The sequence below is a fragment of the Bufo gargarizans genome, chromosome 3, assembly GCF_014858855.1.
Source record: "Bufo gargarizans isolate SCDJY-AF-19 chromosome 3, ASM1485885v1, whole genome shotgun sequence".
Classification (NCBI taxonomy): domain Eukaryota; kingdom Metazoa; phylum Chordata; class Amphibia; order Anura; family Bufonidae; genus Bufo; species Bufo gargarizans.
In genome coordinates, this window is record NC_058082.1 from 52,805,413 (window position 1) to 52,823,533 (window position 18,121).

General features: G+C 41.0%; 1 protein-coding gene across 1 annotated transcript in view; it reads left to right on the plus strand.

Moving 5' to 3' along the window:
• The first annotated feature begins 208 nt into the window (after positions 1 to 208).
• LOC122931363 (guanylate cyclase soluble subunit beta-2-like) overlaps positions 209 to 18,121 on the plus strand; it is a 51,501-nt gene continuing 33,588 nt past the window's right edge. Inside the window, 6 exon segments of the mRNA XM_044285429.1 lie at positions 209 to 295; positions 9,822 to 9,895; positions 11,395 to 11,489; positions 12,407 to 12,567; positions 14,439 to 14,538; positions 17,314 to 17,574. Of these exon segments, the coding sequence (XP_044141364.1) occupies positions 209 to 295; positions 9,822 to 9,895; positions 11,395 to 11,489; positions 12,407 to 12,567; positions 14,439 to 14,538; positions 17,314 to 17,574 (778 nt within the window).

Sequence of the window (18,121 nt, forward strand, 5' to 3'; positions counted from 1 at the left end):
CTGTTCTATGTTTGCAATGCTCTGCACAACCTTTTTGAATTTTTTAAATAATCCTCAGAATAGGAAGTTCTTCAAGACAAGATGCTGAAGAGCCAAAATTGTGACACTGGTTTCTACACAAATTAAATATGAAAATCCTAGTGAAGTGGTACTCTATGCAGAAAGAAAAGTCACGACTGTATCTGACACAGGGGTAGATTATGAGACGATGGAGCGTCTGACAATACCATTTCAGAAATCCACACCAGATGCCTCTTATGCAGATGCCCATGCCAAGTTGGATTGTCACCAGCCTGTGATGATAATAATAAAATAGGACTTCATTCCAATACTTCCTTTCATTGTATATGAATCTGGGCCCCCATACAAACACTATAGTCATGATGGTATACTTGCCAACTGTCCCGAATTTGCCAAGACTGCTTATGATTTTCAGAGACAGTCCTGGCAAATTTGCGATGTCCGGGGCTTAAAGTGTGTGGGGCTAACAAAACCCCAAACATAAATGGGTGTTTCGGGGCTGGGCTTATATGTATTGTTGAGTGAAGCACGATTCGGATCATACATCCAAAGTTGCTTACTGTAGGTCAAAACTTCATTTGAATGCTGTATGGAGACATGTCTCCATACAGCATTCAAATGTATGGGCAAGACTTCGTTGAATAACTTCGGCCATCGACTTTTAAACTTGAAAACCATTTTAAAACCAGCTTGTACCTCGGTACGGAAGCTGACATTAAATTCAAGTTTTAAAATGTTTTTCAAGTTTAGAAAATCCATGGCTGAAGTTATTCACTGAAGTCTCGCAAGACTTTGGAGATAAAGAATTTCACCTGGCCGGAGCCCATACATCTGATTGCTGTACAGAGACGGATCTCCGTACAGTAGTCAAATGAAGTTTTGACCTAAGCAACTTCGGATCTACGAAACTCACTTTGCTCAACACTACTTATATGCCCTGATTTCAACAACTGAAATGTTGGTAAGTATGTGAAAGACTTTGTTTAGGTAAATAGGTGGTAACGTCCATGGATTAATATGTTAACCCAACAGTGTAACTCGATTCTAATTAAGCTTTAGAAGTTTTGCACGTTGTTAAACTAAGCCAGTGTGACAAGCTTGTGTGTCAACGTGCCAGGAACTACTTTAATGCCCGCTACATCTGTATTTGAGGAACTTCCAGTTTTTGCGGACCAAGGGAGAGTTTTATCATCTCCCTTGTGCCTGAAAAGAGGCGTTAAATAGTCGTAAACTATGTGTTCGCTACTTTTTAACTGTGACTTTTTAGAAAGTTGTCTCATCTCACCGACTTTCACTAAAGGGGGCATGACAAGAGTGGGAAGTAGACATGGCCAGCCTTCCTGACAAGTTTTTTTTTTCATTTACACAAGTCTTCTAACGCAAATGAAGACAGAAATCTATGGCAGCTCTGAGCTGTTGTAGATTTCAGTTTAGGAGCACTGACTGCGCATTCTCTGGCGGCGCAGGGGATATCATGACCGGCACAGAAAGCATTGGTCTTGATAAATCTCCCCCCTTTTTCTTAAAGTTATAACTGACTAGGGGGCTGTGGGCTAGGGACCCTCGCGAACTACTCTAATTCAGAATAGTCTCAGTCCTCCCCTCTTTGGATGTAACTGTTTATGACTGTTTGAGAACACCAAACCTCAATGTGCCACGTTAATGTATGGACATGATTGATTAACAGCATTTATAAATGAGTGTATGCTAGAGGAGGAAGGAAGGAAAGTAAATTGTATATAATGTCTGTTATAATGTATTCTTCAAAACTTGCTTGGTCTTCCAAAAAGCCTTCCTATCACGGATTGACAGTTAATAAAATAGGATTTTTTTTATTGATAGTTTCTGGTTTCCGTCTTTTTTTAGGAGTTAACATGACTATTTTAAAGAGTACCCCCTCAAAAACCTGCAGATATGTTGCAGGTTTTGGAGACAACCAGAGTATCCTGAAGAAAGTCACAGAGACGCAGAGAACATACAAATTTCATGTAGCTGTTGGTCATGGTTGGAACCTGCAGAGAGCTACAAGGCAATAGTGCTAGCCACTGAGCCAGAAATAGTCCTATAAACCTAACAGGGTTATCCAACACTAGAAAAATATTCTGTGGAGTCCCGGATCGCCAGATTTCCCCTGTGGCCACATTGTCACAGGAGTTCAAAGCTTCTCCTGTAAGTTGTGACAAATCGACACAAACTCCCTGGCAGCAGCTTCTTCCCTGGGTGTCAGTGACATGTATGAAGGGGCTGGGTGCCTGACTTAGTTTATTAGATAAGCCAGCCCACTTATCTGTTACATTACAGCTTACAGAAGAAGTTCCAAACTTTTGGGACAAGGTGACCACAGGCATTATGGCATTACCTAACCCTCTTCAAATATGTGCTGTAAAAGTTACCTCGAATATTATTCAAATATTCTGTAAGACTGAACACATAATTTAGCCAATTGTAAAGAGCCCCTGTCACCTCTCCGGACATGTCTCCGGACATGCCGGTACATGCATTCCCCATGTAATAACAATTCTGGAGCATCTATTGTTATGACTGTGTCATTCCTCTATTATTCCTACTAGAGGTTAAAGGGATTGTACAGGATAGGTAATCAATATCTGATTGGTGGGAGTACGACATTCGGCATCCCCACTGATAAGCTGCTTGAAGAGGAGGTGGCACTCCATGCAAGCACTGCATCCTCTACATTACACTGCCCATCATCTTGGAAGTGAGTGTGATTACAAGTACTCGCTCCATTCACTACACCGCTGCTGCAAAAGAGATGACGTGCAGTGTAATGAAGAGGAAGCAGCGCTCAAATGGAGTGCAACCTCCTCTTCAAATAGCTAATCAGCGGGGGAAAAGAGTGTTGGACCCCCACCGGGCAGATTGTGATGACCTATCCTGAGGATAGATCATCAATATAAAACCTCTGCACAAACCCTTTAGGAATGAATTGTTATCATTTTCCAGAGAAGGTCCAGCTGGGTGCTACCCAGCTGCGGGGTGTGACCCTGCACAGATTGACACTATCCAATCAGTGCTGCCAGTGTCAGACTATGCAGGGACACCCTCTCCAACTGATAACACCCAGAAAGAACTTCACAGCAGACTGTGAGAAATTCATTCATCGTAACTTCTAGTAGGAATACTTGCAGAATGACACTTCACAGTGTCACAAGAATAGATGCTCTGGGATTGTTATTACATGGGGGTGCAAGTAGGTACTAAAACAGACATGTCAGGAGAGGCGATAGCTCCTCTTTACACTAAAGTGGTGCTTAACTTAACGCTCTTTATGGTTCACAGGACAGTAATTTGAACACACTTTAAATTGTGCCACTGACGTGACCCAGATACTCAGACTCATAACTATTGTTTTTATTTCTTTCCTGATCATAGTTTTTTTTATTCTATTTTCTGAAAATGATTATGGGGACAGCCAAGTTACCTGAGCTGCTGTTAACAGCATTTAGAGACATGCTTTACAACACACATAGACACAATAGACAGGAGATCACTCACTGATGTCTATGGGAGAGATTTCTAGACATGCTCTGTGCTCTTCACAGAGGTCATTTTGTAGGGAGCAGGAGTAGATAAGCTGTGACATCACCTATTTTGAATGATGGATTCTGTTTTATCTATAGAGATATTTCTTGTCATTGTAATCCTGCCTGTGATGATAATGAGATGACTGCTGAAAAGTGATCTCTACAGAAGAGGTCAACATATTATGAGGTTTAGAGGCCAGTGTGAAAACAGCATTCTTTATATATATATATTTTTTAAACATAGGTAATGACATGGAAAATTAGAAAGTCACCAAAACTTATTAAAAATATGTTTCACATAAACCATGATTTAAAGGCAAGGTATACCTTCAGAGGCAATTTTTGTTTATGATTGCATTTTACTCGTTTTTGGCTATAAATTATATTTTCAATTGGCCTTTATTAAAAATATTGAGCATTTCTGTCACAAAGGGTTAACTGTTTTTCTAACTGTGTGATTGGTACTTTCACTTTGTGCCGTCATCTAATAACCCTGATCTCTAAACTACTAAGAGGCCATAAACACTTATTTAAGCCACATTCTTATCAGTAAGACAAGAACTGAGCTATAATAAGCGTTTATAATGTCAGAGAGCTGAGATAAGGAGCCCATCAGCTCCCCAACTGACGGAATGAGAGAAAATCCAGAGGCTATGTACAGGATTTTTTTTTTTTATAAAAACCAAGTAAAAAAATGATTTTTAGCATAAAGAGTAGAATGCAATAAAAAAAATGCCCCCAAAGGTGTATATTGCCTTTAAAGGGAATCTGTCACCAGCGACCTCCCTATCAAACTGTTTGCATAGACACATAGCTGGGGTTCACCTGATTAAAATGATGCTTTTCTTTTGTTGATCTGAAGCCCTGTTCCATATATTTTTTTTCAATATGCAAATTAAGCCTTTGGTGCAATAAGGGCATTGCTCTTGCTCATGTTGCACCCAAGCTCCACTCATTTCTGTGTTCTGCCCCTCCCTCACTGATTTGATTCACAGGGCCACAGAGTGCTAATGCAGTGAGGAAGGGGCTGGCCACAGAAAAGAGCGGAACTTGGATCCATCAAGAGTAACGATGACACCTTTATTGCACTAAAGGCCTAATTTTCATATTAAGATAAAGTATCATAACTCCGGAATGGAGCCTCAGATCAGCAAAAGAAAAACAGCGTTTTATTCAGGTGAACCCCAGCTTGATAGGGGACAGATTCCCTTTAAATAATCAATAATTTTCTGATGACACTTTCCCTTTAACAGGATTTGTCTGGTAACAAATGAAACACGTGAGGATGCATAATGTCCAGCAGATGTCAGTATAACCACATAAACCTTGAAAATCACGCCACAAAACCAGCTTCTCTAGTTAAGATGTACACTGGGTTATATGATGCCTTTATAAAGTAAGACATACCTGCCATTACATTATATGTTCAGGAATAGTGGGAAAAACAGTGGGTGGTAAAGAGGACCTGTCATCTCCTGATATATCTGTTTTAGCAACTACTTGGATTCCACTTGTAATAACAATTCTGGAACATCTATTCTTATCACTCTATGATGTGCCATTCCTCTACTACTCTTGCTAGAAAGTATGAATAAATTGCCAGCAGCTAGCAATAAAGGTCCATCTGGGTGTTACCAGTTGGGGGTGTGACCCAGCACAGACCCTAACTCATCTAGACCTTCATTGCAAACTGACAGTAATTCATTCATAACTTTTAGCAAGAATAATAAATAAAGGAATGATACAACATGGAGTCATAAGAATAGATGCTCCAGAATTGTTACTACGCGGTGGATACAATTTGCATTATGCAGTAGCTAAAATGGACATGTCAAGAGAGGTTACAGCTCCTCTTTAATAAATACCAAGAAATGTGATAACTAATATCTAATTTTCCTCTGGTAACTCACATTCCAAGTGGGTTTTTTCAGTATAAAATTTTTCCCCATAAAATATATTAAATTGGCCATGTACAAATAAATCAAATGTTACAGGAGTAACCACATTTAGGTAATTATTTTTTGTTTACTTACAGAGATTTTGGCATTTCTTCTATTACGTTGCAGCAGCCATTTTTACAGAGCCAACAGGAAGTGCCGCCATATTGGTTGTCAGTTTGAATTTGCTATTCTAATACTACTTTCAGCAACGTGTTATATCGGTGACCAAGTGACAGGTTTTCATCACTTGCCTAGAAGCTAACTCAAGTGACATCAAATGTGGGTGCGCAGGCTTCTATCCTTTTTACAAAATGGCAACTGAATAAATGCCAGCATCCTTTTCATTAATATATGGCCATTTTTATGTTTTAGGTGGAAATCCTTTGTACAGGCCATTTTAAAGCTCAATTATATTAGTATAATGTAACAAATAATTAACGAACTTTCTATAAAAGATGGTTTTCAACCAATTAAAATGTTGTACATTGGCCTAAACGTTTAGGGTACGGCTACACGGCGACCGCAGAGTAGCGGTCATGCCAATTGAAATGAATGGGATCACTACGTAAATTGCTAAATATCCAGACCTGCTGGATTGTTTGCAAATCGCGCAGCGATACCTTTTATTTCGATGGGATCACCGCTACTCTGCTATCCTGCCTGAGATACAGGTGATGAAACCAGGGTCACCGTGTAGCCGTACCCTTATGTATTATGTGTGTTATTTGGCTCTTACCATTTTGGCTAAATGCATGTGACAATGAGTCACCAGACCGAACCATCAGCGGCCATCATTGCTCAGCACTGGACATGCTAGTCACGTGTGCAGTGTTATTCAGTGGAGGCTGCTTATAGACCGGTCTGGTCACCTGTCCCTCCATCAGTGGCCATGTTCTGGACGAAGAGATTGTACTGGAACAAGGGGGCAGGACTTGTTATATCCCTTATGATATGGGTAAGTCACTTATAGTGCTTTTTACAGAACTTTTGGAAAAATTTTGATAAGGTGGACAAACCTCTTTTATGTAGAAAGTAAGTAGTGGTAAGTATAATAGTTTCTTGTTATATATTATTATTTAAGGTATTGTAAAACCTATATACAGTAGCTCTGTAGGATCAGCCAGGGTTAACAATCCAGATTTTGCCCCTGTAGGAAGCTAGGTGATGGACTTCAGTCTGCCCCTAGTTTAGTGTAGTGTGTTTACTGAAGAAGTGAAAGGAGCTACAAGTGCTCACTCCTTGGAAAAACTAGACCTCAATCCTAGAAAATCACTATTTCTGAGATATTTGCATCAAAATCAGTCAGTAAGGTATTTACTGTTTAAAGCTGATAAAGACTTTACTGCTGTGAGAGGGACACTGCTAAGACACCTTTCACTGTACCTTAATCCTGTACCTCTCAGCCTGGGAATTACAGACAAGTTTTGCAAGAACCTTCTTGCCAACCTCAGATTCTGCAGAGAGGGAAACTTTAGAAAAACAGAGGGAAAGAGTACTACAACCCTCATCCTGATTTATATCCATACATCGCTATCTGGAAAGATTTGCATTGAGAATTTTTGGGAACTGTGTCTGATACATTTAGATGTACTACAGCTACCATTTATTAAAGACAGACTTGTTTATTTTCTACAACTGGCCTGGTTAATGACCCCAGCACCATTCATCAGCAACTGCTCCTACATCTCCTGCCTTGCACCCGTACAACACTCACACCAAGGGCACCCCAACTGCCATCAGGCAGGAGCCCCAACATCAGGGTGTGCCCCAAGGGAAGAAGGGGTGCACCCTAGTGTCACTGCCTGGCCCACTTACCACTACCATTCCCATCCTATGCTCTTCCGGGTCTTGTGTCATAATTGGTATCTGATTTCCACCAGGGAGAGTCTACTGCCAGGCTTTACTACACTATAAATAAATCTGATCGTCTGCCATGACCTGAAGAACAAGCATCAGACATAAACATATTCAAGGTAAGCTGAGGTGACAAGATGGGGATGAAAACAGTAAAAAGCAGCAGTTACCATTTTTGCAATTTCCATATAACATTCATAGAAGTTAACGCGCTTCTTTGTTACCTAAAACAAGATAATCACAGTTTATCCCTCTGCAGAGACCTCCAGAGCTGAAATCTGTAGGGGGACATAGCAGCAAGTATTTTACTCTTCTGTGCGCCACAGAGGATATTAAAGGGTTATCTTGGCCATCTCCGGCAGCCTCATAGAGATAAATGGAATGGCAGTGTGCATGCCTGACCTGCCCCTATGTCTATTTTAGGGGTGCCCTATGAGGTACAGAGCCCCCATTTTCTTGATCAGTGGGTGTCCCAGCGGTAGGACCCCCACCAATCTAAAAGTTATTCCTTATCCCCGCACTCTTTGGTCCCCCAGCTGTTGTGACACTACAACTCCCAGCCTGCTCCATTCCCATCAAGGATAGTGCAGAGAACAGTTGAGCAGCTGTGCATGCTGGGAGTCATAAGCTGCATTTACATGAGCCAATAATCGTCCAGATTATAACCATTCCTGTGAGCTGTCATTCGCGCCAATCTGCCCATGTATATGTGCTAACGATCGCCCAATGAATGAGCGAAACGCTTGTTCTTCGGGTGATCCCGTCGTTCATGCACGCACCACCGATCAGAGATTCTGGGCAGCAGATTGTGCGGTCTAAACAGCGATCTGCTGCTCAGAAACCATGAATCCGTATCAGGACGAGGGATCACAATAGCGTTCCCTGGTCCTCATACTGTGGAGGTGATCACTACATGTAAATACAGCGGTCTCCTTCACTGAACGAGCAGCCGACTGTCGGGATGGAACTCTTCCTTCCTGACAATCGGCTGCAGAATCATTCGGTCTAAATCTACCTATAGAAAAAGAGATATATCCAGCACCAGTGTAATTCTTTTCGGTCCGGTCTTTATTTCACCAGAGTAACATGTACATGTCCAGTGGCACCTTCTCCCACTAACACACGATTTACGCGTTTCGAACACTGCTGTTCTTAATCATATATATCATTATGATTAAGAACAGCAGTGTTCGAAACACGTAAATCCTGTGTGAGTGGGAGAAGGTGCCACTGGACGTGTACATGTTACTTTGGTGAAATTAAGACCGGACCGAAAAGATTTGCACTGGTGCTGGATCTCAGTTTTTTCATGAACATAAATCCACCTATGGTTTCAGAACAGCTAGAGCGCCGAAGGTTGCTGGCCCCTGCCCTATCTATAGGATAACCTAAAATACCGGAATAAACCTTTAAGCATTATTTGGTGCCCATCAAAAACAATGATCCATCTGTGTATTTCATGGACATGCTGGGTCTGCGGGGACTTAGGCGCTCTCTGCTCCAGCTGATTGATGACGGACCCCGTCTATATACATGGTTCTCTCTCAAAAACTCAATTTTCTGTAGATCTCAGCCTGCAATCAGCTGTTTGCTGTGGCTCCTGCTTTTCAAACACCAATTAGCCATTACTGCCATGGGAATCTGCATGTGGTTTTTCTTTTCCAATGTAGGAGCAGCAACCTCTCTATGACATCCAAAGACCCAAACATTAGTATGAAGGGTTGTCCTGAGCGGCCATCCCCTGTAAGGGCGCATTCACAAGACCGTGCCGTCCGCAAACTGCAGGAACAGAACGGGCAGCCCGTTATAGCAAAGCGGACAAGAATAGGACACGCTCTATATTTTTTGCGGGGTCGCGGAACGGAACAGCGGATGTGGACAGCACACGGTGTGCTGTTCGCACCTTTTGCAGCCCCATCGAAATGAATGGGGAACAGATGCGGAACCATCTATAGGGTCGTGCGATTGAGCCCTAACTCCGAGTATTTAGAATGTTGTTGTTTTTTGTAACCAGACACGTCCTGTACCCTTCCTGACAATGATATAAATGACATTTTATACAGAAGTTATTCCCAGTTTTGTACTGAAACCTGTAATCCCCCCTGAGAGCAGAGCTGAGTGCCACCTACTGACCCCAGAAAATGGAGAGCTCGGCTCCAGCAGTTCTGGCTCCAGTAAGTGGTGCCTCTATCTACAATATTGCTCTGTTAATAAACATTTTCAGCTATTCTCATGTATACACCCTCCTCCTACCAGCAGGTGTGTTCACCCGTCAGGTAGCTTAAATAACACCACAGGTGACAGAGATTATTACAGGAACAAGTGGGCGAGACAGCGGTCACACCGTCATTATACCACGTACCATGGTAGGTTCTAAAGTCATTCAATGCAGAGCATCCATCTAACTTATTTAACCATTTCACCACTTTGTCATCAGTATGTAATAATCCTTTTATTGCAGTATGGATTCATAAACACCTGTTTAAAAGCTCTTGTGGTGGAAAAATATGGGGAGGAAGCATGGCAAAAATTAAAGTAAGTGACAACATTTATTAGACACATTACAGGATATTATTTATTATACATGTTTTATTTATTTTTTCAATTTAACAAATGCTGCTAATGCTGTTGGTACTGTATGGATAAATTGGAATGAATCTATCTATCTCATAGCTATCTATTATCTATCTACTCTATCTATTATCTATCTCATAGCTATCTATTATCTATCTCATAGCTATCTATTATCTATCTCATAGCTATCTATTATCTAACTACTCTATCTGCTATCTTTTATCTATCTAATATCTTTCTATTTCATATCTTTCTATCTACTATATCTATCTATCTCATATCTATCTCTCTATTGCATATCAATCTATCTAGCCATCCATCCATCTAGTTGTCCTTTATATTTTCAACCTTAAAGCGAATTTGAAAATAAATAAATAAATCTCAGAAAAAGGATAAAATAAAAACATCCTGCACAATGTAATAAATGAATATGCGGATGTGCATTGCTACAATTAGAAAAGAAGAATCCCAGAAAATAATGCCCTAACACAATAGATAGAAATATTATATATGGACTAAGTTCTCACTCTGATATGATAAGATCTGAGACTCTCAGACAATATATTTTGATGTAAACACGTGTGCCAACCTACCCGTGCCAAGGTGGTCTCAGTCAGTCAGGCAGATCCTACTCCAAACCTATCTATGCACTCAGGAGAGGAGACCCTGCACATATAGTCACACAGAGAGTCTCAGATTTTATCATACTGGAATGAGGGCTTAGTCCATATATAATATTTGCATCTATTGTGCATTATTTTCTGTGATTTTTCTTTTTTTAATGCGAATTTGTTGTCAGAAATTGATCTATTATATAAATCAAGTTTTCATGTATGTATGGTTTTCGAATTTTTTGTAATTATTTCTTACATTCCATGTCACGATCTATATTTAAAAAAATCCTGTAATTGAAGTTTCTGCACTAGACACTAGGTCTAATCACATGTGAAGACTTCCTATTTAGAGGTATGCTTTATTGCAGCCCCATGGTCCATAGACACAATGGTCAGGAAGGGACCTCATTTACTTCTATGGGAGAATTTTCAAGGCATCCTCTGTGCCCTGTGCAGAAGTCATTGTAAAGGGGCGAAAGTATTGAACAGGAACTTATTGCGAATGGTGGTTCCTGTGTTATCTGGGTGTAGGTGGTATGTGTCATTGTAATCCTGTCTTCAATAATGAAATGACTGCTACTTGTACAGAAGAGGAAGTTTGATATATCATTAGTGTGAAAATGACAGGATTATGAGATTTTTTATCATGGGAAATTGAAACAATATATTCCAAAAATAAAAAAACTGTTTAACATAAAAATGTGATTTGATAAAAAAAAAGGGTCATTTTCTCACACATTCCCTATAATAATATTAAATGACAAATATATGTATAGTCCTACCTAAAGCACTACTGATCTCCTGCAAAACAGGCAGCGCGTTTCAGCTATTATATTTACTTTGCAGAAGCCTTGCTGAGGTCCAGGATACATTTATGACTTATGAAGTTTATGATGATGTTATCACACTGAGAATGGTCAAAGAGGCTTGCAGAATGCTCCGTAAGTGCCAGTCATTTGGGGTTCGATGCAGTCACCAAGCTTTACACATCAGGTGTCATTGGGGACCCGTGAGACCCACTCCTGTGTACTTTACTATTGATTGGGCATTCAATGCATGCTACATCAGACAATGACCCAGGTTTATCTGATGCCAATAATGGAGGAGATTTCAGCTTCAAGTACATGATCAAAAATGGTAACTGATAACTTATAACATTGTGTCACCCTGATCCACATGAAGGCAAGACAGTGAGCTAGGCAGGCACCATGTATTGGTGCATTCTTATGCTAGGGGTTTATATATATCTATCTATATGATACTGTATCTTAGTATGGCGTGTGTATGTTGATATTGCTTTTATTTTGCTAAGAAAGTTTTATTGAGCAATAAAAATATAAAAAGAAAAAACAAGGAAAAAAATTAAATATCACCCAATTTCACCAAATAACATCACTGCATCTGAAAATGCCTGAAGTTTGTGAATAGCCAAATTGCAATTTTTTGCCCACTTTGCCTCTTCAAAAAAAAAAACTTACATACTTGATATGATATGGCATCAATAGAAACTATAGATCAGAGGAAAAAGCAAAAATGAAAAAACTGGAAAATGGCTATGGTGGGAAGAGGGTTAATAATAACGCAGTTTGCAGTAAGCTCCCATGCGCCCTCTAACACATTTATAAGGTTTAAGCCTGTCTATGCAGGGGATTTGGTGCTCTGTATCAGAAAAACTAATCTCTGACTGCGATGGAGATATATCAAAAAATTTATCAGCGTGTAAATATAAACATATTTAGATAAAAAAAGAAATAAAAAAAATGGTATTTAATGGAGGGCAATCACCTGAACTGCATTTCACTTCTACCTGTGTGCCCTTTCCAGGTATTTACATGTAACGCCATTGTTTGGTTTACAGATTTATCTGAAGAAGAAGTTCTGAAGTTATTTGGAGCGTATTTCTTCTCCTTCTGTAAGCAGTCTGGATACGATCGAATGTTGCGAACATTGGGAGGGAATCTGACGGAGTTTATTGAGAATCTAGATGCTCTTCATAGCTACCTGACGCTTTCCTATAAGGTCATTCCTTATAAAATATTCTTCTATATTAAATAGCAATGCTGTATGATATTGAATTTCCCATAAGGCTGAGTTCACGCTTCAGGTATTTGATCAGTTATGTCTATCAGTTGTCAGTCAAATGTAGGTGCAGGTCAAAAACACAGAGCAGGAGCAGATCTTCCCCTTACACTTGACCTCTGAGTAGGCTTCACTCGGGGTGTAGGCTCACAATAACTGATCAAATAACTGAAATGCTGTATAGGACTGCTTCACTGCTGCCAACTTTGAGACTTTGTTCTTCACATCTGCACTGCAATTTCCATTTTTAAGTAGTGCCAGATCCATCATATGAAGGATTCTAATGCACCTGATGGACATCATTATAATGGGATCTACCAGGTTTCTGTTATGGTGTCCATCTTTTTTGCTGGACAAAATAGCGCAGCACTTTCAGCTTGGATGGGGGCTATTAGTTCTCATTAAGGAGACCAGCTGTGTGGAGACTTAGCAGTAATGCTCCATGGGAAAATAATATGCAAAGAGGTATCTCCCAGACAAAGATGGGTGGATATTTGGTTTGGCTATTTTCCCTGGTCAGGGCTCGTTAAGAAGCCAGACTTTGACTCATAGGCACCCACTTCCAAAAGGTGGTGCTAGCGAGATGGCTCTCTTTCTCTGGTAGATATCTCTTTGCATAGTTTTTTCCATTGAGCATTGCCACTAAGTTTCCATACACAGCTGGCCTCCTTAAAGGGGTTGTCTCGCTTCAGCAAATAGAAAGTTAATACAAGGCACTTACTAATATATTGTTATTATCCATATTACCTCCTTTGCTGGCTGGATTGATTTTTCCATCACATTATACACTGCTCATGTCCATGGTTACAGACCACCCTGCAATCCATCAGTGGTGGTCGTGCTTGCACACTATAGGAAAAAGCACCAGTCTATGTGCGCTTCCACGGTCCCGGCCACCAGAGAGGCCAGCTCTTTTTCCTATAGTTTGCAAGTAGGACCACCGCTGTTGGATTGCTGGGTGGTCATAACCATGGAAGCAAGAAGTGTATAATGCAACGGAAAAATGAATCCAGCCAGCAAATTAAGCAATATGGACAATCACAATACATTAGTAAGTGCCTTGTACTAACTTCCTCCTACATAATAAATGCTATTTGCTGAAGTGAGACAACCCCTTTAAGGATAGACATTACCCCTCCTAAGATGCACCCAAGGTATCTCAATCAGCCAACCTGAGTCCTACTCCATACTGATGAGGGGCAAGTACCATATAACTGCTGCCCTCAGATGGATATTTGGCTTGGCTATTTTCCCTTTTCATATCCCAAGGACTTTGACTCATAGGGAGCCACTTCCAAAAGGTGGCGCTAGTGAGATGGGTCTCTTTTTCTGGGAGATACCCAGAATGCATAACCTTCAAAATATTTTATTATATGTTGTGATGGTTGATTGATTAAAAATACCCACAAGGAGCCTGGATGCCTTTCTAGAAAAATATAATATCAAGCATTAGGGTTAGTTGATTTCTGGAGATGGGACGTTGATCCATGGATTTAGTCTATGACTCTTTACACTAGAAGTAGCTTCTTCAGCCCGCAAACATTTTGACATTAGATGAGTCACGGTTTTACCATGTCTCCAAATACTATATTCAGTAATATCACCCATGCCTACCGGATGCAGAAAGGAAGATTGAAATTAGCAAATGCTTTTTCTTTCTGCATTATATCACATTCACTATGGTAGAAATCCACATACTGATTAGTTCTTCCCCAACAAAACAAAGAACCAGTTTATATCACATCTGACATTATTCAGGATGCTGACATTTAGGAACTTCAGCTTAAATCCATATACTGTATTGTCTACAGCAAATGAATGCTCCTTCCTTTCGAGTGGAAAAGACAAGTGATGGAACCATGCTGCTTCATTACTACTCTGACAGAACCGGCTTTTGTCACATAGTCCCAGGTAGGAGCCCCTCTTTAATCAAAGGGGTAAGATCAACACCAAAAAGTTGTAAGGGTTCTCTCACTTCAACAAATAGCATTTATTATGTAGAGGAAGTTAATAACTTACTTACTTACATGTATTGTTATTATCCATATTGCTTTCTTTGCTGGCTGGACTCATTTTTCCATCACATTATACAATGCTCGTTTCTAAGGGTAATGACCACCCTGAAATCCAGCAGCAGTGGTCGTGCTTGCACACTATAGGAAAAAACACCAGCCTATGTGCACTCCCACGGTCCCAGCCACCAGAGAGGGCGGTGTTCTGCCAAATCTCTATACCTTGCCAAAAGTCTAGACCGGAAGTGACGCGGCCGCAACAGAAGTGACGAGATCGCCAAGGAATCAGCTGGAGGAGGGTGTGCGCGGCGCTGCGCAAGAGCACATCCACCGGCTTAGCAAAGAATTATTGCATTTTGCATCAGATCTCCCTAACCCTGAGTGCGCAGGTGCCCACAAATCATCAGTTGCAGTTCAGCTCTACTATGTGATGAGCTCGGTATCCAGCACTCAACTCTGCGGTAAAGATGAACTGCAACTGATGATTTGTGGGCGCCTGCGCACTGAGGGGTAGGGAGATCTGATGAAACATTTTGCGCTGCAAAATCTCTATACCCCTAAGTGCGCACACGTGGTGTACGAAGTACTTCTATCACGGCGCTGCTATAATTCTTTGCTAAGCCGGTGGATGTGCACTTGCCGGTGTATGTGCCGCGCACACCCTCCTCCAGCTGATTCCTTGGTGATCTCGTCACCTCCGGTGCGGTCGCATCACTTCCGGTATAGACTTTTGGCAAGGTATAGAGATTTGGCAGAACACCGGCACTTTTTCCTATAGTGTGCAAGCATGACCACCACTGATGGATTGTAACGTGGTCGTAAACCATGGACACGAGCCGTGTACAATGTGATCGATAAATGAATCAAGCCAACAAAGGAGGCAATATGAAACATAGAATGTGTCGGCAGATAAGAACCATTTGGCCCATCTAGTCTGGACAATCACAATACATTAGTAAGAGCCTTGTATTAACTTTGTCTACATGATAAATGCCACTTGCTGAAGTGAGAGAACCCCATTATTGAATAGGAGTTGGCTTCAAGCCACAATGCAAATATTTGTTCTGCTGATGGGTAGAGGTCATCCATATATATTTACAGAAAACCCCTTTAAAGTTGTTCTCTAGTTTCTAGATATTGATAACCTAAGCTCAGGATAGGCCATCAATATCAGCTTGGTCGGGGTCCAAAACCTGGCACCACCACTGACCAGCTGTTGGGTGGAGCTTGAAGCAGATGAATGGTTGATAAGCTGCAGTAACCTGGCACGTCCACTACCCGATGGATGGAGCTGTCTGCTTTCAGCTCTGTTAACTATGTTATTTCAGGTGGCTGTTGAGAATAGCTGTTCGGTGGAGAAGCCAGGCATGTAGAACCTGGACATCCCCTTTAAAGAACTATACTTTGTATAGCCTGAAGAAAAGCAGGGCATGGGAAGACATGCTCGAAACCTATAAATATATTAAAGGTTTAAGTACAGTTCAGGAGGGAAGTGTTTTAATAAGAAGCTGAAAATGAGAATACGGGGGACAATCTGAAACTAGTTGGGGGTAAGTTCAGAAGCATAGCTAACCACAAGCATTTGACATAGAGAATGAATATAGCGGCAGTGTGCATGCTTGACCTGCCACTCCATTCACTTTAAACTACAGGGCCCCATTCTCCTGATGGCTGAGGGTCCCAGCAGTCGGACCCCCACTGATCTAATAGTTATCCCCTGCTCACGGGTTTAACAGCTTCTTATAACCGGAATACCCTTTTAAAGGACCTAGGCCAGTGTGAAAACCCAATTTCATATACCCAATTAGTAAATTCTTAGTTAATTTAGAGGGTCCTCTCTTTAGGATCCTCATCGGCCATGATGGAGAGCAGTTACTAAGAGTAACTCATTCTGGAGGACCAGTCCTGTCCTGCATTACAGAGACAACCCACTGATGTAAATGGACACTGTGTAATACTTCATTTCCCCTGTGGTGGCGCTGGAGAGAAAATGAACGCTTACTTCCAGGTTCTTCCATTAGAACTGGGGGTCCCTGCAGGGATAAAATAGTTGTCAAGAGAGCCTTCTAAAAAGTAGGGATTGTCTAAAACACTTTTAAATCCAGTCCTTATTCTACTATGTTAGATTCCATGCAGGAGAAGTTCATTTCTGGTTGCAATGTCTTTCCCAAGACCTTCCCAAAGGGTAAAATAACAGCTAGGAAGGATGTCTGGGATGTTTTTGAAAGGGATGTTCAGGTTATTGAAAACTTTGCCCCAAGTTGCAGTCAATCCTATAAAATAAAAAAATTGGCTTATACTCACCCGTACCTCCGTTCCACCTCCCGTTCTTTATATACTGAAGCGATGACGTTGAGGTAGACAGCGCGTGACGTAAATCCTATCACTGGGCACAACAGTATATGACACAAGGCTGCCGTGGTCATTGATAGACTGCAGTGGTCCATGTGCCATATACTGCACTGTCACCAATGCAGTTTTGTATACAAAGAACATGAGGAGGACTGTAAGTGTAGTGCTGAGAACAGAGAAAAAGGTGAGTATATATATATTTTTTATTTTATTTTATTTTATACGATTTAAGGGCATGGAGCAAAGTTTTAAAAACCAGAGACAACCCATTTCATGAATTACATTAGATGGCAGATTAATATTCTCTTCTCTGAATTTACAGGAATTATAGAATCTGTGGCAAAAGATTTCTTCAATAGCAATGTAACCATGCGAATCATCTATCAAACTGAGGAGAAGGAACGCACTGGGAAGAGAGAGCATGTCATATTTGAAGTTCTCCAGAAGATGGAAGGCCAAGCAAAAGCAATTAAACCAAAAGAGAATATGGAAAATAAAGATCAATCTCAAAATCTGGTGGAGCCAAATTCATACAATAATTATGTATAGTGAGAATCACGCTGGGCCAAAACCAGCTTGGGGAGTAGCATATTAGTTGCTATGAGCTGAAGACAGGAAAAAGCTCAATGGATGGAAACAAGTAGAAAGACTTGTTACATCTCTGGGGGTCTGACCGGTCATCGACTATGCGTCCCCTCTCTGAACGGAGCTCAACTGCTCTGTTCACTTGTATGGGACTTATGCCTAGATTGGTCTCCTAAAAGTGAATGGAGCAGTGGGATTGCTGGGGGTCCCAGCGGTCTGACCATTATCACCCTATCGTTAGTCAATGGAGATGGAATTCATCGTGCAACTGATGCAGCAGAATGTAGTGGCTTTGGTAAAAAAAAAAAAAAGTGGAAGCCACAATGCAGATGTGAACAGAGCCTTAACTGTAGACAAGGTATATCTATAACTTCTACATTCTTCTTCGAAGCCATTGATTAATCTATACCTGTGAAGGCTAACCTCTGGCACTCCAGCTGGGGTAAAACTACAACTCCCAAGATGCATACTTGCTTAGCTGTTTTCAGAACTTCATACAAAAGAATGGAGCATGCTGGGAGTCGTAGTTTCACCACAGCTGGTCA